At 38.6% G+C, this 20,526-nt stretch overlaps 1 protein-coding gene across 7 annotated transcripts in view; it reads left to right on the top strand.

Annotated features, from left to right (window-relative positions):
- Positions 1-7,847, top strand: part of tox2 (TOX high mobility group box family member 2) — a 125,344-nt gene extending 117,497 nt beyond the window's left edge. For all 7 annotated transcript variants that reach the window (XM_084425685.1, XM_084425688.1, XM_084425684.1 and 4 more), the window contains 3 exons: positions 3,288-3,662; positions 5,294-5,430; positions 6,859-7,847. In XM_084425685.1, coding sequence (XP_084281811.1) covers positions 3,288-3,662; positions 5,294-5,430; positions 6,859-6,901 — 555 coding nt within the window. In that variant the 3' untranslated portion in view covers positions 6,902-7,847. The remainder of the gene's footprint in view (positions 1-3,287; positions 3,663-5,293; positions 5,431-6,858) is intronic.
- The last annotated feature ends 12,679 nt before the right edge of the window (positions 7,848-20,526 follow it).

Genomic DNA, 20,526 nt, shown 5'->3' with positions numbered 1-20,526 from the left:
GTAAAAAGGTCCGGAGAAATGTCCTCAGGTAATACTAATCCCGTGCGAATAGACCCGTCATTTCGTGTTTAAAAGTAGCTTCCCGCGTTTTTTGAAGTATTGAGACGCTTGAAAAAGCATTCAGTTGCGTTCTAGTCGCTGGGACGAGTCTGTGGCAAAACTCAAGTGTTTTCCACACACACCATTCAGATCAGAGAGAAGATCGACAGCACTTGTTAGAGGCACGAAACATCTTTTAGCGTTAGATAAGTGTCTTTTACACAATCCAATCTGAAGTTAATTAATACATCGTTCGACCGGACGTAACTGTATATATATATAAATATAGGTTATATGTGTTTGCGCACGTGATATCAGGAAGCAGCGTAACACACACACGACGACAGGAGTGACGGCGGTGTGTAAATCGAGTTACTCTCCTACTTCTGCTAGTTTACTGAGATCTCTGATCCCGTGCGGATTGGCCATTAATATTACAGCCGTCCTGTGGTAAAATTACACTCCATCTACCCTGGTAAAGTTAATCCCGTCCGAATAGGGCTTTAGAAAATAACCTTGTAAAGATACTGCAAGAACTCTCCTTTTTAGTCAGCCAGCTTTGGAAGTAAAAGATGACAGATTCTTCATGTGTGCGTGAACTCATTCTTCATGCTGTCGGCACGCTCGTATAGCCTATACATTCCCCAAAACAGCATCATTAGTTAAATGTTTCTGCGGTCACTAACCGTTGTTTTAATCTATCGGATTGCTCGGCCCTGCCGGCATCACGCATGTGCGATCCATAAATCGATAGCAAATTTGCCAAAGTGATTTGACAGACTCAAACGAGCAGAAATCAGCACGATCTGTCGTTTCATTGCATACGTTCATCTGCATAATAAAAAGCTGCGATTTCAAACCACTAATTTTACATTCATTGTTTCTCTTTTGAAAAACGCAAATTGCATTTTCATGCTAAACACTCTCTCTTCTTTTCCATACCTCGCTCTCTGAGCTCCTTGGCCCTAAACAAGAGCGTTGATTAAGCCGTGAATACAGTATTCATCAAACTCAGAGGCTTTTATTAAACGCCTTTCTCATCCTTCATTGCGTATAATTAAATATTTCGTCAAAATCTGTTTTTGGCAGATGCTTTGCTTGATGTGTTCGTATACTCTCATGCATTGAAAAGGAGGAAAATATGATAGAAAAAAATTGGTCTAACTATCAAATGCACATCGTTTTCACGGCCCAAAACTTGAAACATACACTCGTGAAAAGAGGATGACTCTTTTTACGCATAAATTAGGTTTTTATGCATAATTAAGACTAAAAGAATCGGTGGGAAATGTGAAGTTTGAGAGTGTTTAAACTCGTGCACCTGGTGCTATTTTACAGAGTGATGCATTATTGTCTCGGTAGTTTTATATAAATAAGTACATTTTTACTATTGTATTTTTTTTAATCTGGACCATTTGTCATCATTTTATCCTAAATATATCAGAAAGACTTGCAAAAAAAAAAAAAAAAAAGTGAAACTCAGTTTGTAATGTTGTTTAGAGGTTTTATGAAATATGAGGTGGTTAATGGCGCCATAAATAACAGTATTTTTTCTCGCGAAGCTTTTGAAACCGATCATATGGCGTGTGATGATGTACGTTCAGGACCTGGACAATCTCCACTTGTTTAATTTAAAGAGAAATGTTTGAAAATGTCCCGAAGCAGATGTGCTGGCTCAAACGGTCACGTCCACATGCTTTGCCTCCCCGTTTTGGTTTCTCTCGGTTCTCTACGGACACAGACTCAGCCCTCAATCGTTTCATGTTGATCAGTTTAGATGTTCTGCTCAATAAATATGAGGCATTATGAAAGCGCCACGATCGTGACAGCTGATGAACACGGCCGACTGCCCATCACGCGCTGGCATTTGAAAAACATATTGCCATTTACGATGCGTAAAACGGTAATGAAACAATGCTCTGCTGTAAGCGCATGCTCTCAATTTGACAAATCAGAGATAGATGTGCTCGTGCGATTGGTGTTTGCTACTGTTTCTCACTGTGGTTTTCTGCTGTTCTAAATACTGACACTTCGGTTTGTTGCAAAGTCTCCAAAAATAATGATGCTCATTTATCACCTCAAATGTTTGACCTAAAATATATGCAAATGACCTTACTCTGTTAATGTGATCATTTGATGAGAAATGTTTGAGATCATAATTGAAATCTCTGACTTTTGATTGCGTGCTTCGGGAAATCCATGCAGTTCTTCTTGAGATCTCTTCTAGAGGAGATTTCTGGGATCTTTTTTTCTCAGTGATGACTAGGAGAAACAAATGAGATTTAATTTCCATTGAAGCAAAAGATGCTCTTCTAGAATCATGCTGAAAAACCTGATCGAGTCTGTGTCAACACTAAGAACGTCTCAAATTGTTCTGCTGATAATATATTCGTATTGACAATATTAAGCGGCCCGATTAATCATTAAAATCTGGCGATCTCAATTCAAACACCCACATGATCTTATTCCTAAATGACAGTGATTCGGCTATTTTTATTAAAACTTTGACAAGATCAAAACCAGAACATTCAAATCTGTGTTCTTTTCAACCACACAGCATCGTTATTTCTGTCTTACAATCATTCAAATTATCACTGAAGTTCTGGGATAAAAGTTTATAGTCAGTATATAAACACTGATAGTCTATAGAAGCGTTAAAAAAATAAAAAAATAAAAATAAAAATCACCATTTGAAAGTAACACGGCGCTTCAAAAAAACAATTGTATCGATTACATCGTTACGCCAGTAGGTGGCGACAAGTGACTGTTAAAAAATGTATTAGTCATTGAATCATTCATTCAAGAGATTCGTTCAATCCAGTAATGAAGTATTTATGAGCGAGTCATTGAATCATTCACTCAACTTTTTAAACAAAAAAGAATGAACTCAAATTAAATATTCTTTTAAATAGACTGCAGCAAGTAAATTTTTTCAAAACCTCTAGTAAATTATATGACATTTTGTTTAGTTGTCAAAAAAAAAAAAAAATCATAATTCTCAATTTATCCAGAATCGTGCAATCACCTTACACTGTAAATTATTTTTTGAAGTTGAAAGTAAAGATCATGGAGTGCGTTTTACCATTTCAGTCTTTCTACTTGAAAATGTCACGTGCGTTACCTGCCATTTATTTTATGTGTGACATTTACTAGCAATTTCTTTTCTTATTTAATTTTTCTTACCATTTTATTATTATTTTTTTTTTCAGTGTAGATGCATTTAATGATGTGCATTTTCCGTCCCTCAGACCTACAGTGACCCGGTGGAGAGCAAAAGCGGCCAGTCTAGCCAGCCGTCGTCACACATGATGCCCCCCAACACCCCCCTGTACAGCGTCCCGCCCCAGCCCTCCTCCCCGTACCCCTTCCCCCTCTCAGACCTCCAGAGCTACGCAGCGGGGGCTCCCAGACACGGCCTGCCCCGCTCGGCCATGCTGCCCGCGCTCAGTGCCTCCCCCCCAGCCTCCTTCCAGATCAGCCCCCCCCTTCACCAGCAGCTCTCCCTGCACCAGGGCTCGCTCCTCAACCAGCCAATCCGCATGCAGCAGGTGCAGTCACAGCCAATCATCTCTCACCAGATGGGCCTCCAGGCTCCGCTGCACTCCCCACCCCCAGGACAGCAGGTTAGCGTGCATGCTGGGAGACGCCACACGTGCTTGTGTTTATGGGCTGCGATTGTGCCATGTAACATCTCTGACATCACACTTTACAATACGGTTCATTAGTTAACTACATTAATTAGCATGAACTAATAATGAACTCCACACTTATGCAGCATGTATTATTTTTTGTTAATGTAAATTTCAACATTTACTAATACTTTCTTAAAATCTTGTTAACATTAGTTAATGCACTGTGAACTAACATTAACAAACAATGAAAAGCTGTATTTTTATTATCTAACATTAATAAAGATGAATAAATACTGTAATAAATGTATTGCTCGTGGTTAGTGCATGTTAGTTTAATACGTTAACTAATGAACCTTATTGTAAAGTGTTACCGAAATTTCTATATGCATGTAATACATTTGCCAAAATGTGCACTGTAGGTACTGACCCACAATGCAATGCACTTCATTTCCAGTGTTTATTAGATTTTTTTTTAAATGCAAATAATCCCTAGAAATGTTTAGCATTGCATACTACTTTTATTAAATAAAATAGTGTACAATACACAGCATATATTGCACAGTAAATTCTATTTAATTCCAAACATGACCATTTAGCATGGCATACTGCACACAGCTTCATGTACTATTTTCATGTACTAAACGCCACACGTGTGCTTGTGTTAATGAGGTGTGATTGGAGAACAGCACACTACCATGAAACATTTATCATTGCACACTGCATTGTTTCATGTACTACATACTCCACATGCAGTGAACATTATGGCAGTATTTTAATGTGAAGAAACATTGATACACGTGCAGATTATACCTCCTAGTTTATGTTTAGCACACTGGTACCGCTCAATATTAATAGCGGTGTTCGGATTAAAATCTTGTTGGGAAAATGTTACCAAATGAACTTGAAAAAGGTCTTGTTTTGCGTGCGAAGTGAAATGAAATGAGATGAAGTGAGAACTGGGGTGGAGGATGTGTTGTTTTGGAGGTGTAGTCTCTGTGCTGAAGATGTGTGTGAAGTGAAAAGGTCTGATTTTCTAAAGCGGTCAGTGTTTAGCACCTTCCTACAGTCGAGCAATAAAGAAAACATTTCTGAAACTCTTTTGAAAAGAAGCGAGGAACAAATGCCAGGTTTAATCATTAGAATCCAATAGATTTTTTTAATAATATGCTTTACATACATTTACACTTTATTTAATAATTGGTAACACTTTACAATAAGGTTCATTAGTTAATGTATTAACTAACATGAACTAACCATGAGCAATACATTTGTTACTGTATTTGTTAATGTTAGTTAATAAAAATACAGCTGTTCATTGTTAGTTCACAGTGCATTAACTAACGTTAACGATTAGTATTAGTAAATGTTGAAATTAGCATTAATAAATGCTGTATACGTGCAGTTCATTATTAGCTCGTGTTAACTAATGTAGTTGACTAATGTTCACTAATGAACCTTATTGTAAAGTGTTATCTGATCATTTGTATATTTTAAGTATGTGAAGTACACACACATCAGGGTCACACACTTGCATTGCATTGGCTGAGCATTCATGTTTGCATGCTTGCATATGTTTCTGGCCTAAAAATGCTAATAAAATGTGTGTATTGTCTCTCTCTCAGGGATTCTCTCACTTACAGTCGGAGTATCAGAAGAGTGTGGGGGGGTCTCAGTCTCCTGGGGCCCCGAACCCGGTGGGCCAGAACCCGGACTGGGACAGCGAGTACTGCAACCGGGAATGCGGCGGAAACCACTGCAGGTAAACAGCGTGTGTGTGTGTGTGTGAGTGTGTGTGTGTGCGCTACGGTGTTAACTGTGTCTGTCCCATGAGACGTGTCATAGTATCAGGGGACTCTGTGAGTGTGTGTGTGTGTGAGCAGCATGTGTGGTTTCAGAGCTGTGCACATGAATTATTTATTGTGTAATATAGCAATGCAATGCAATGCAAAAAAACCACAAACAGACAATAACAAAGTTAAAAGACTTAGTTCACCCGAAAAATGAAAGTGATTCACCCTCATGTCATTCCAGTCCAGATATTTAGCAGAATGTTCACACTGCTCTGAAAGCATTGACGAAAAACAGGACTTGTAGTCCGTACAGGTCTTGAGCTGTTTTCTGAAGTAAGGCTGGGTGATATATTATTAATATATATTTGAAATATTATCATCACGATATCAAAATGCTTTTCACATTTTTTTTTAGACCTTGAGAATGAATGTAAACTTGTTTGTTCACAATTAAACTCCACAGAGCAGATACTTTTTAATTCAGGGACCTCGTGAATTTAATTACGCTTTTAAAATGTAATCAGATGAAAATATAATTAATCTACAACAAAACATTGCATTTTTTATTTTTTGTCAAATAAGATGCTGCACGACACAAAATCTATCTCTGTTGCATGATATTCCTTAGAAATAATAATAATAATAGTATTTTTATTACTTTGAGAAGTACATTTTAATAGACAGTAGTGATATATTTCTGTCATCATTTCTCAAAGTCAAACCGAACTTTTATTTTGACGGTTAGTCGTGAAGATCTTGGTTTCAGTGTGTATTAAAAGCTTGTGACTCTAATGATGAAGTTCATGTGTTCATCTCCTCATATATTGAGACACAGAAAACACTGAGCGACACATGCGTGAGTGTGTGTGTGTCAGACGAAACGCAGAAATCTCTTTAGGCCTGTATAACGATTAGTCGCGATTAATCGACTTCAAAATAAAAGTTTGTGTTTACATAATATATGTGTGTGTACTGTGTATAATTTTCTTAAATATATGCATGCATGCATGCGTGTGTATTTATATATGAAAAAATTATTATGCATAGTACACACTCATATATTATGTACACGCAAACTTTTATTTTGAAGTCGATTAATCGCGATTAAGCGTTTCACAGCCCTGAATCATGCACTGACTGGCTGTCGTCGTGTTTATTTCTGCTATGTGAGAGGCTGTTCATCATCGTTATAGACGTCGATATTGATATTGTTTATCGCCCAGCCCTTTGAGAGTTATTAGCATTGCACAAGTCTTATGGATTACTGTTATGATGGGTGAATGGGTGAGTGGGTGAGTGAATGACGACACAATTCTTATTTTTGGGTTCTTGGGTGAAGCTTTTAACGTTTTTATTTTTTTTAACCTGACGCTGATTTGTTTCTCGTTGTTTTGCAGTGGCAGTATGATAGGCAGGGATAAGCCACTCTACCTCACTTGAAGAAAAACAAGGAGAACGGAAAGAGAAAAGATGAAACAACACCAGGGAGTCCCCCCCGCACCTCTCCACCCTTCCCAGAAATCATCAGTTTCCCTCACTGTCATTTTACATTCGTTTTTAGAAGGATGTGTGTGTGTACGCGTTCTGAAGACTACTAGTGATCCTTTCATTTTTGCCAAGCACTTAAAAATGTACAGGCCTCTGCGCCAGAGACCTCAGAGAGCACTCACCCCGTCTCTGAATAAACTTAAAAGAAAACAACAAAAAAAGATGTATATAACAAAAACGAAAAGGAAAAAAAAGAAAGCAAACTACCATTAAACCGGCCCTCAGGGCGAATGAGCTTTAACTATAACAGAGGAGAACTCTCCTCTTAGTTTCTCAGTTACTTTCCTCCTCGTCTCATTTTTGTTTTTTATTTTGTCGTTGTACTTTTTATTTATTTCCTGCTTGCAACATAGCTCTTCTTTTTGGCCAAAAAAAAACAGGTCCGTTACTTTAGGGAAAAAGTCTCTTTCGAGTCTCTGTGAATTTTAGGCAAAAAAACAAAAACAAAAAAAAACACACAAAAAAAACATACAAAAAAAAATACTCAAATGGAAAAATTGATAAATACAACTTCTTTTTGTAAATTTAAAGACCCGTGTAAGGTCTTTGTTGATCTGTCACAGTGTGATTGTAAATATCACTTTTTGGGGGGTCAAATTGGGAAGATGAAGTCCAGATATTTTTTCTTCTTTAATATGACTTATAATTCATTGATTTGTATTTTAAATGGTATTTTGTGAATGCGTGCCGGTGTGAATGGGCGTGTGTGTGAGTGTATTTGTGCGTTGTGTAAGTGAACAGCCTGTGCAGGTGATTTCCAGAAGAGTGTTTCCACACACCACGTACACAATCTTGCATTAAAATCTGTGCTCACTGGTGTGATTTACCCCCCCCCCCCCCCCCCAAAAAAAAAGATCTATGGCAAAACCCATGACAGACTGCATGACCTGGCTCTCCATTTAGGCTCCGCGTTTTTGATTTCGAGACGGACTCTGAGATCGCAAACGCACGATCTAACGAACTTGTGAAGCGGTTTGTTGATTTCCTCTCAGGTTGTAAATGTGAAGCGTAAGGCCCCGATCACACCTGACGGTTTCCTATGGCAGTGAGCGGTCTGCGTTTATGCATTTTTGCAGTAAAAAAAAAAAGCAACTCCGAACGGAAAAAGCGCCCGACGCCATCGCGTTTTTTTCCACTGTCCAATCGAATGAATGGAGAGGCGGGCTTTCCGATTTAGTGATGAAAAGCCACAGTTGCTTGAACCAGGGGGGTAATCTATCAGCTGGAAACTGAAGCTTCCCCGGGCGCCGCCATTGATTAGCGGACCATCACCTGCTGTTAGCATCCCATTGACTCCCATTCATTTTGGCGTCACTTTGACAGCGAATAACTTTACATCTGAGGCGTTTAAAGACTCCATTTGTCCATTATTTATTTCTAAAGAAACACGGAAATGTATAAAAGGCTCCATTACCTTGTATCTTACCTCTGTCGCACAGTAGAGAGATTACCGTATGGACAGGAGGAGAAGCTCGCGGGCAATCGGGGGGACGTGGAGGCAAAATGACAAAATAATTAATCAGAATACTTAGCAAAAGTTTCTCCTGCTCCTGCTCATGGACAGCTCCTACTCACACTCTCCGTCTCTGCACGTTTCGGAAGGGAATGATTCAGATTTCTCTCGGCACAGCTACTAGAAGACAGACGGGTTTGCTCACGTCACATCTACGTCGTCAAGCTCAGTTTGAGTCTGCGCAGTACGCTCGACCCCCAGGAAGTGAGTGCTTCTAATTGACTTCACTTTTCTCTGTTGAATCCAATGGGGTCGCTGTGTCCATTTCTTTTACTGTCTATGGAAAAGCCACAGTTGCTTGAACGCCCGGAGAGTGCGATGATGGAGGAGGAACCATAGACTGTAAAAAAAAATATGGCCGTAGTGTCCGTGACGTCACCCGTAGGTTTCTGAAGACCGGTTTTGAAGCCTAAAGTGGGCGTGGCCGACCGTCGCCATCTTGGCAGCGCGTCACTCCCGAATTTATTTATTTTTACAGTCAGACAATGAGCTGAGGTGACGTGACGGCTAACAGACAGAGGACAAACGGCTAATGATGACTAATGACCACAGCCGCGGGAATCCACCTGTCACTCAAAAGTGGACACCCTTAATTATGCAGAAATTTAAGGCTTAATTTAATTTAAACAGATGAGTTATAGAAAAATTCACCCCCCTCACAGTCGTCATGAAGGGCAACATTAGCTGTAGAGACCAAAGCCACTTTTTGCTCCAGGCTCTGCAGTAAAGTTGGGCCTTTCAACATGGAGGAGATGCAGATTTGACTCACTTCTAGTGGCCAGTCGATGAGTTGCAGTTTAATTCACTTCCGTGTTGTTTCGAGAGAGAGACAGGGAGGTTGCCGCTTGCCAGGAACTTAACGACTTCACGAACCGCAACTACCACAATGTTAACAAAGTAAATAAAGTTAATAAAAGGCTGACGTTTACTGGACTGTTCTGTGTGATGGTTCAGTGCTGTCGAGCCTGAAAAACGCGTGGTGTGATCGGGGCCTTAAATGTTCTGAAGGAGCCTCCAGATTCAGGTCAAAGGTCAGAAACATACTTTACACAAGTACACAGATGTGAACACACACACGTTTAACTTTAACTATATCATTCAGCAATATTCTCTTGAAACTTTTGTCCACCGTGACAGTAGATGAAGAACATGCACCGCATACTTCGGTTGTGCTGAATCACCCAGACACATCTCACATCGTGTACTTGAATAGAGTTCGTTTCAAGTCTAACGCAGTTGTTCTGTTGAAACCCGGGGTCATTTCTTTTGCCTGGTCTTCTTGACTGACATTAAAACCACCAATATAACATGTAAAGGTGAACTATAATGTTCTCAATGTGAGATAATACAGCACACAGTAAATTAAATCAACAGTGGGTCTATAGTTTTCTAGTAGCTTTTGCTAGATGTTCTATTGTGTTGATCTCATCTTTGAGTTTTGTGGGAAAAAATTAAATGCATTTGATCATTTAGTCAAACGTTTTATTTTAATCTTTTTATTTCTTTTTTTTTCTCTACTGTAGCATACTATTTTTAGTTGAATAAAATAAATAGTGTACAAACCTGCCAATTGTAGTTATTTTATTTGTAAAGTCAGCAATGATAATTATTTTAAAATCGTTATCAGCAAGTTGCCCATCAGTTAATATTTAATAATGTTTAACAGGTTTCTATTTATGAACAAAATGAGATCAATTTTGCTTATAACTACAATATTTGAATTTTATTGTTATTTTGTTTTTGGATTATGATTATGATGATGACCATTGCTTTTATTTTTACTTTTTTTGAATACTGTATTTTTTTTTTCTTTCCTTGCCAGCCAGGTCATTTTGTGTCACTATGCCTTTTTGTTTCATTTTGTCTGTAATAAAAACGTTAAATAAGAGATTTGTGGTGTTTTCTTTATTGACGTTCATAACGACCACTTCCTTTAGAGATGCACCGATATCACAATTCTGGCCGATACCGATAATTCTTTACACTTGAAAGCCGATAACTATGGAAGCTTGTTTCCGCCACAGAATAAAACATTTTAAAAGATAATTGCGACTTTTTATCTCACAATTGCGACTTTACATCTCGCAATTCTGACTTTATTTCTCAGAACTGCACGATATAAAGTCAGAATTGCGTGAAATAAAGTCGCAATTGCGTGTTATAAAGTCAGATATTGCGAGATATAAAGTCAGGATTGCGTGAAATAAAGTCGCAATTGCGTCTTATAAAGTCAGAATTCAGACTTTTTTTCTCGCAATTGTGACTTTATATCTCGCAATTCTGACTTTATTTCTCAGAACTGCACAATATAAAGTCAGAATTGCGTGAAATAAAGTTAGAATTGCGTGAAATAAAGTCAGAATTGCGTGAAATAAAGTCAGAATTGCGTGAAACAAAGTCGCAATTGCGTCTTATAAAGTCAGAATTCGGACTTTTTTTCTCGCAAATGTGACTTTATATCTCGCAATATATAAACAATATATAACAAAGTCGCAGTTGCGAGAAAAAAAATCCGAATTCTGACTTTATAAGACGCAATTGCGACTTTATTTCACTAAGGAAAAAAAAAGACACTTTTTTTTTTTTACCTCAGAATAGTTTATATCTCACAATTCTGACTTTATAACACGCAATTGTGACTTTATATCATGCAGTTCTGACATTATATCTCCCAATTGCGTATTATAAAGTCAGAATTGAGAGATATAAACATGCAATTCTGAGAAAAAAAGTCAGAATATCAAGTATATTTCTCGCAATTGCGACTTTATATCTCATAATTCTGACTTTGTAACACGCAATTTCGACTTTATATCACGCAATTTTGACTTAACACACAAGTGACTTTATATCACGCAATTCTGACTTTATAACCTGCAATTGCGACTTTATATCACGTAATTCTGAGATAAAAAGTCAGAATTGTGAGATTAAAAAGTTTTTAAATTTTTCACTCTGTGGCGGAAACAAGCTTCCATAGGTAACCGATATATCGGCCGATTAAATCTAAATCTTTATATAATTTATGAGAGCCTGATTACAAAATCAAAAGTCTCATCATTAAAATCCACGTCCCAAACACACAATTATAATGTTCTCGTTATGATTTTATGTAGCCGATGTGACAGACATGTTGCGCTTCACTGTATTTTCCTTTTTTGAAGTGATTCCAATCATATTTCAAGCAATTTAACACCATCCTGTTGAACAGTTGCGCATCTGAAGCGTCTCAGCTGGAGGAGATAATACATTATTTATCGGCTTTAATAAATCAGCCACATTTTCTTACTAGGCCGATACGGATACGGTGGCCGATATATCGTGCATCCATACAGTATCTTCCTTCGCTTAAATGCTTAAATGAATTGACCGATCTGAAAACATGCTATACTTTTATTTGCAATGGTCGGTTACTTTACTGTTATAAAAGAAATCCTCTGTCTAAAACGAGAAAGAGAAAAGTATTATGCTATAACACACATGAGTCACTCTCACAGCAGGGAACATGAATGCTAAACGTCTCATGTGCTTTTACTGCAAATCAACATCCATACGCTGTGTTTTAGTGGACTCTTGGACATCTCTTGGTTATTATGGTTGATTCTAAAAGTATAGACCAACATTTATCATATTATGATTTTTTTTTTTTTTTTCAAAGCATTTGACAAGCAAATCTATACAGTAAAACTGCCTCGCCGCCCTCCATTTATGTTTTATTCATATTGCGGCGGGTGTTGAATTGGCAGATAGATCATTATTGAACAATTGGAAAACCAGAACCGCCATTCCGTGCTGAGACGCACATTACGAGGAATATCTCAGTCATATAATCTTAATGAAACATACGACGGCGGAGATGGAAAGATGTCGTTTCACTGTGCAATTGTGTGCGTTATTGTTTGTGTGTATTACAATAAAGCAACAGGCAAAACCTTGATATTTCATTGCATAAAGCACCAGGAAGAAGGAGGCCAGAAGTTCAACTTCCCATAGGAATGATGAGATATCTTTAATATTACAATTGCATCAACTACACGATGAGATTAAATAGAGACTTTATGTCCCCATGCTTTATTTTTCCTGAGACCTCAATAATCTCCCAATGCTTTTCCTCTAGATTTGCCATGGTACTAAAGTCATGCAATCAAAAGTCAGTCATTTTACTTTAGCAATCTGTAAAATGTTCATTGAGAAAAAAAAAAAAAAAAGTCCATCTGGAAATGATTGGATGGTGAAATGTGTTTCTATATATAACAGGTGATTGAAAAACAAGGCGGATTGGTGATGGCTTTTTTTAGAAATATTTTTTTTTATGTGGAAAACAGAACTGTAAAGGTACATAGAAAAGGTAATTGCAACTTTTTATCTCACAATTCAGACTTTGTAATTCGCAATTGACTTTTTTGTATCAGAATTGTGGTGAACTTGCAAGTGCAAGAAAAAAGTCTGAATTGTGAGATAAAAAGTTGCAATTACCTTTTGCATTTTTTTTATTCCGTGGCAAAAACAAGCTTCAAAAAAAGGGTCTATTTTAGCAGCACGCAGCAGGTAACACTTTATTTTACAGTGTCCTTGTTACTTACGTTCTTACCATAGTAATTACATTAAATGATGCATATTCACATGCAACTAACCCTCAACCAAACCCTATATTCAGTACTTGTTAATTAATATCACTCAGTATTTAAATGTATTATTACACTGCAACAAGGACACCTTAAAATAAAGTGTAACCAATTAAAAATCCAGCGCTCGTACAGTAGGTTTGCCGTTCGATCAGTGGACATCAGGACTGAGCAGTGAAACAGTTTATGACCTGCGACATGGAAACTTTCCACTTCTGCGGTCGAAGCATTTGCGGTGCAACGAGCACTGAACAGACTCTGACAAGAGCTTTTCATCTGGCTTTTTTCTTTCTGTTTCTTGTCATTTTCTTTTCCTTTGATGCCGCACATGTAACGTATGTGCTATGGTTTCCATGTCAACATTTTTAGCTAACGAGACCACATGTGTAACTGTTCTGGTATTCTTTAACAGGGGAGGTTAGTTTAAGTCTTTTTCCTGTACCTTTCTCTCTGACTGGTCTTTTGTTAGAGGAGAGAGAGAGAGAGAGAGAGAGAGAGAGAGAGAGAGAGAGAAGCGTTCAGGAAACGTGGGCGGATTTGACAAGAAAAGAGTTTCAGTTTCTGTCTTTTATAAGAGCTTTTTTTTCTTTTCATGCCTTTCTTCATTATTATTTTTTATTTTTAGGTTCAGCAAAATGAAAAGTTTCAGAAAAGAGGGCATGGAAACTCAAGAAAATATTCCTGTGCACAACTAAGGCCCGTTTTATTATCAGATTAATCACTAAAACATGTCCAGACTATGATGCGTACATGCTTTCAATTAAAATAAATTCACATTACGATAAAAATGTGCTTAATTGTCAAAAATGATGTGATGGTCCTAAAATAGTTATGCAAAAATATAATGTCTTTCACTTTTGGGATGAAATATATCAGAGAAAAACATGAGAAAGGGCATTTATACTGTAAAATACTCACAAAACAAACATGCATTTTGATCAGAACTATTTACACAGTTTTGAGAACAAGAAACTTTAGACGGAATTGAACGGCTTGAAAGATTCGTAACGAGCAATATTTACACGCACAAAATATAGAAAATGATTTCCAGGTGCTTGATCAGCAGGAAAGGGTTACTGATAAACAGGAAATAGTTATCATTCATTGTTACTGGTGTTTTTAGTTCATGCAAATGACTTGATAACATCGAGCAAAGTTAATTTTGTGTTTCTGCAGTACTGTTTTGTTTGTAACATTAGAATTTATAAGAGAAAACTATTTTTAAGCCTCAGTCTTTGTGACTTTAACTGGTAACACGGTTTAGAGTTACAAACAGGTCTGCAGCTTATATGAAATATGATTTTGTCATTAAAGTCAATGATGTAACCAGTGCTGTTATCATAAACCTAACCATTAGGTCTTTTTAACCTTTTATCTGAGTTTAAAGTTGAAATGCAAAAAAAATTATACAAATAAAATTGAATTATTTTTTTTTATTTTTTAATACAAAATATTAATAAATCATGTTACTATAACACTAAATGTATCGTGTGTGTTTTGTGCACCTGGTCTTTTTTCAGCGTTACTGTTCCATTTCTGTTTCCATATGTTACATGTACTTACCATAGTAATAACAGTAAATAATGCATAACTAACTCTCAAACAAACCCTAATCCTATCCTAACCCTATAGTAAGTACATGTTAATTAATATGACTCAGTACTTAAATATATCATTACCCTGTAACAACCAAATATAGGAATATGTTTCCTTGTAAACTCTCTCCTCTGAACGCACACGGATCGATCCCCAATCTTACCCTGAGAAGTCGATTTTATTAGCATTCAGTTATTAAAGAATTCAAAGTTGTGAATTGAGATGTGAATTTTAGTCGCTCATGAATAATGTGGGTGTGGACCGGATGAAATGGAAGCGTCTGAAGTCTATCTTTCTTATCAGGCAGGTGCTCCACCTGAATTTACTGTAACACCAGACTGTCCAGATCGTGCTGTCGATAGCTGTGTGTGAATGTGTGTTTCCCCTGCGCGGGAGGAAGTCCGTGTTGCAGAGAAAAACCCTCTCAAAGTTTATTGACTTTCTTTTCTCGTGGCTCTGTTGGCTTCAGCTGCCCACATCCACCCAGAGAAACCACCAGCGCTCGAATCGAAATAACAGACATGTTCCAGAATTTTAACTGATCTTGGGTCACTCATACAGAGAGTGAGTCAAAAGCTGACGCTCATGGTTTGTCATAACGTGCTGAAGTTCCTCCAGAGGTTAAGAAGGTTAGTTTCTTGAAGGAACTCGTGTGAATTTCACACCGATCCCAGCAGACTTACTGATAATGCTTTCCCAGACTTCATTTCAAATGTAACACACATCGCAGAACCTGATACTGGAATATCTGAGACAACATGAGAAAACAACTCATAGAAGCTCTGCGCTTATTCTTTAAAATACTCACAAAACAAATCAGAACTATTAACAGCTTTGAGAATAAGAAAAAGGCAGCTGTGCACAACTAGGCCAGTTTTATTATCGGTTTAATCACAAAAACATGTCCAGACTATGACTATCACATTACGGCAATAAAAATGTGTGGTCAAAATGTCATAAAAATATGCACAAAAATACGATTACCCTAAAATAGTCTTCATTTTCATTATGCAAAATATGGTTTCTTTCGATTTAGGGATGAAATATGAGCTTCTATCAGAGAAAACATTTAAAAAACACACAAACAAATTAGGGCACTTGGTTTGCAACCAGTCGGATTTACACTGTTTTGAACGGCTTCATTATTTACATGCACAAAACATAGAAAATGATTTCCAGGTGCTTGATCAGCAGGAAATAGTTATAATTCATTGTAACTGATCATTTTGGCTCATGTTAATCACTTGATAACATCGAGCATTTTGTTCATTTTGTGTTTCTGCAGAACTGTTTGTCTGAAACATTAGAGTTTGTAAGATAGGGGAACATTTTTTAAGCCTCAGTCTTGGAGACTTAAACCAGTGAATGGACAAAATAAAATAAAAAATAATCGAAATGCACCTTCCCCGGCTCCACCTGTATAGATCTGCTACTGGTAATTGTATATATGCTATTTGTGCTGAAGCAGTATGTCTTACATGCTCCCACCAGCTGATCAGTGTATCTATTGACAGTAGCAAGTCTATGTACTTGCTCTGCAGCAGCAAGCAATAACAGCAGCAGCAATAACCGACATCAGCAGCAACAGCAGCAATAACAGCAGCAGCAATAACCGACATCAGCAGCAACAGCAGCAATAACAGCAGCAGCAATAATAGCAGCAATAACCAACAGCAGCAGCAACAGCAGCAGCAATAACCAACAGTAGCAGCAATAACAGCAGCAGCAATAACCAACATCAGCAGCAACAGCAATAACAGCAGCAGCAATAACAGCAGCAGCAGCAATAACAGCAGCAGCAGCATCAATAACAGCAGCAGCAATAACAGCAGCAGCAATAACAGCAGCAGCAGCATCAATAACAGCAGCAGCAGCAATAACAGCAGCAGCAGCAATAACAGCAGCAGCAATAACAGCAGCAGCAGCATCAATAACAGCAGCAACAGCATCAATAACAGCAGCAGCAATAACAGCAGCAGCAATAAAAGCAGCATCAATAACAACAGCAGCAATAACAGCAGCAGCAGCAATAACAGCAGCATCAATAACAACAGCATCAATAGCAGCAGCAGCAATAACAGCAGCAGCAATAACAGCAGCAGCAATAACAGCAGGGGCAGCATCAATAACAGCAGCAGCAGAAATAGCAGCAATAACAGCAGCAGCAATAATAGCAGCAATAACAGCAGCAGCAGAAATAGCAGCAATAATAGCAGCAACAGCAATAACAGCAGCAGCAGCAATAACCAACAGCAGCAATAATAGCAGCAATAACAGCAGCAGCAATAATAGCAGCAATAACAGCAGCAGCAATAACCAACAGCATCAATAACAGCAGCAGCAATAACAGCAGCAGCAGCAATAACAGCAGCAGCAGCATCAATAACAGCAGCAGCAATAACAGCAGCAGCAATAACAGCAGCAGCAGCATCAATAACAGCAGCAGCATCAATAACAACAGCAGCAGCAATAACAGCAGCAGCAGCAATAACAGCAGCAGCAATAACAGCAGCAGCAGCATCAATAACAGCAGCAGCAGCATCAATAACAGCAGCAGCATCAATAACAACAGCAGCAGCAATAACAGCAGCAACAGCAGCAATAACAGCAGCAGCAATAACAGCAGCAGCAATAAAAGCAGCATCAATAACAACAGCAGCAATAACAGCAGCAGCAGCAATAACAGCAGCATCAATAACAACAGCATCAATAACAACAGCAGCAATAGCAGCAGCAGCAATAACAGCAGCAGCAATAACAGCATCAGCAATAACAGCAGCAGCAATAACAGCAGGGGCAGCAGCAATAACAGCAGCAGCAGAAATAGCAGCAATAACAGCAGCAGCAATAATAGCAGCAATAACAGCAGCAGCAGAAATAGCAGCAATAATAGCAGCAACAGCAATAACAGCAGCAGCAGCAATAACCAACAGCAGCAATAATAGCAGCAATAACAGCAGCAGCAATAATAGCAGCAATAACAGCAGCAGCAATAACAGCAGCAGCAGCAATAACAGCAGCAGCAATAACCAACAGCAGCAGCAATAACCAACAGCAGCAGCAACGGTAATAACAGCAGCAGCAACAGCAATAACAGCAGCAGCAGCAGCAACGGTAATAACAGCAGCAGCAGAAATAGCAGCAATAACAGCAGCAGCAGCAGCAGCAGCAGCAATATCAGCAGCAATAACAGCAGCAGCAATAACAGCAGCAGAAATAACAGCAGCAGCAGAAATAGCAGAAATAACAGCAGCAGCAGAAATAGCAGCAATAACAGCAGCAGCAGCATCAATATCAGCAGCAATAACAGCAATAACAGCAGCAGCAGCAATAACCAACAGCAGCAATAATAGCAGCAATAACAGCAGCAGCAATAATAGCAGCAATAACAGCAGCAGCAATCACCAACAGCATCAATAACAGCAGCAGCAATAACAGCAGCAGCAGCAATAACAGCAGCAGCAGCATCAATAACAGCAGCAGCAATAACAGCAGCAGCAATAACAGCAGCAGCAGCATCAATAACAGCAGCAGCATCAATAACAACAGCAGCAGCAATAACAGCAGCAGCAGCAATAACAGCAGCAGCAATAACAGCAGCAGCAGCATCAATAACAGCAGCAGCAATAACAGCAGCAGCAGCATCAATAACAGCAGCAGCATCAATAACAACAGCAGCAGCAATAACAGCAGCAACAGCAGCAATAACAGCAGCAGCAATAACAGCAGCAGCAATAAAAGCAGCATCAATAACAACAGCAGCAATAACAGCAGCAGCAGCAATAACAGCAGCATCAATAACAACAGCATCAATAACAACAGCAGCAATAGCAGCAGCAGCAATAACAGCAGCAGCAATAACAGCATCAGCAATAACAGCAGCAGCAATAACAGCAGGGGCAGCAGCAATAACAGCAGCAGCAGAAATAGCAGCAATAACAGCAGCAGCAATAATAGCAGCAATAACAGCAGCAGCAGAAATAGCAGCAATAATAGCAGCAACAGCAATAACAGCAGCAGCAGCAATAACCAACAGCAGCAATAATAGCAGCAATAACAGCAGCAGCAATAATAGCAGCAATAACAGCAGCAGCAATAACAGCAGCAGCAATAACCAACAGCAGCAGCAATAACCAACAGCAGCAGCAACGGTAATAACAGCAGCAGCAACAGCAATAACAGCAGCAGCAGCAGCAACGGTAATAACAGCAGCAGCAGAAATAGCAGCAATAACAGCAGCAGCAGCAGCAGCAGCAATATCAGCAGCAATAACAGCAGCAGCAATAACAGCAGCAGAAATAACAGCAGCAGCAGAAATAGCAGAAATAACAGCAGCAGCAGAAATAGCAGCAATAACAGCAGCAGCAGCATCAATATCAGCAGCAATAACAGCAATAACAGCAGCAGCAATAACAGCAGCAGAAATAGCAGCAATAACAGCAGCAGAAATAGCAGCAATAACAGCAGCAGCAGCAGCAATATCAACAGCAATAACAGCAGCAGCAATAACAGCAACAGAAATAGCAGCAATATCAGCAGCAGCAATAACAGCAGCAATAACAGCAGCACCAATATCAGCAGCAATAACAGCAATAACAGCAGCATCAATAACAGCAGCAGAAATAGCAGCAATAACAGCAGCAGCAGCAGCAGCAATATCAACAGCAGCAATAACAGCAACAGAAATAGCAGCAATATCAGCAGCAATAACAGCAGCAGCAATAACAGCAGCAATATCAGCAGCAATAACAGCAGCAGAAATAGCAGCAATAACAGCAGCAGCAGCAATATCAGCAGCAATAACAGCAATAACAGCAGCAGCAATAACAGCAGCAGAAATAGCAGCAATAACAGCAGCAGCAGCAATATCAGCAGCAATAACAACAGCAGCAGCAATATCAGCAGCAATAACAGCAGCAGCAGTAGTAATAACAGCAGCAGCAATAACAGCAGCAGCAATAACCAACAGTAGCTGTAGTGTAGCTGCGCATAACAAATAATCGCAGCCTATGCGATTTCATAATTGTGATAAGCAAAATCGTTTTAAGTGCGATTTCATGTTAATTGCAATTAATCGTGCAGCCCTAATATATATATTTTGGTATACATATATACACCAAATTAAACAGTAAATGAAGATATTGTTCCATGAAACGACATGAGGATGATTAAATAAAGACAGTGTTTTAATTTTTGGATGATCTATAATCTATAGCTTTAAATTTGTACTGAGGGTGTATGTTAGTATAGCTTGAAATCCGGAGAGTCTAAATGTCTTATTAACACACACTCACACTCACACTCACACACACACACTCACACAAACTCAAATAAATGAAAATCCTAATCTAATTTAATTAAGGTCCTTAAAAAAAAATCCTGTGTGCTTCTTTTTATTGAGTCGTTTTAAACAATGTGATAATTCGATAAATGGGGGAATGTTTCTTCCTGTCACACGGCTCATTTGTGTTATCTTTAATTCAGAAACAGCACTCAGGAGGAACAAATCTCAAGCCACACACACTCACTCTCTCTCTCTCTCTCTCTCTCTCTCTCTCTCACACACACACACACACACACTCAGTACTATTGTTCTCTGTGACAGTGGAGATTTTCACATTGCTCAGTTGAAGTGATATTTCTGCATCAGAGATGTTTAACATGTCTGTTGCTCTTAAAGGGTAACTCTCGCCAAAATGCAATCTAGGGTCTTTTTGTTAATCTACCCGAGGCGAACGTTCGTGTAAAAGCATAACTAGAATGGAAACGGCACTTTTAAGTTT

Source organism: Rutilus rutilus (genome assembly GCF_951802725.1).
Source record: "Rutilus rutilus genome assembly, chromosome: 12".
NCBI lineage: Eukaryota > Metazoa > Chordata > Actinopteri > Cypriniformes > Leuciscidae > Rutilus > Rutilus rutilus.
This window is presented reverse-complemented; position numbering and strand designations above follow the sequence as displayed.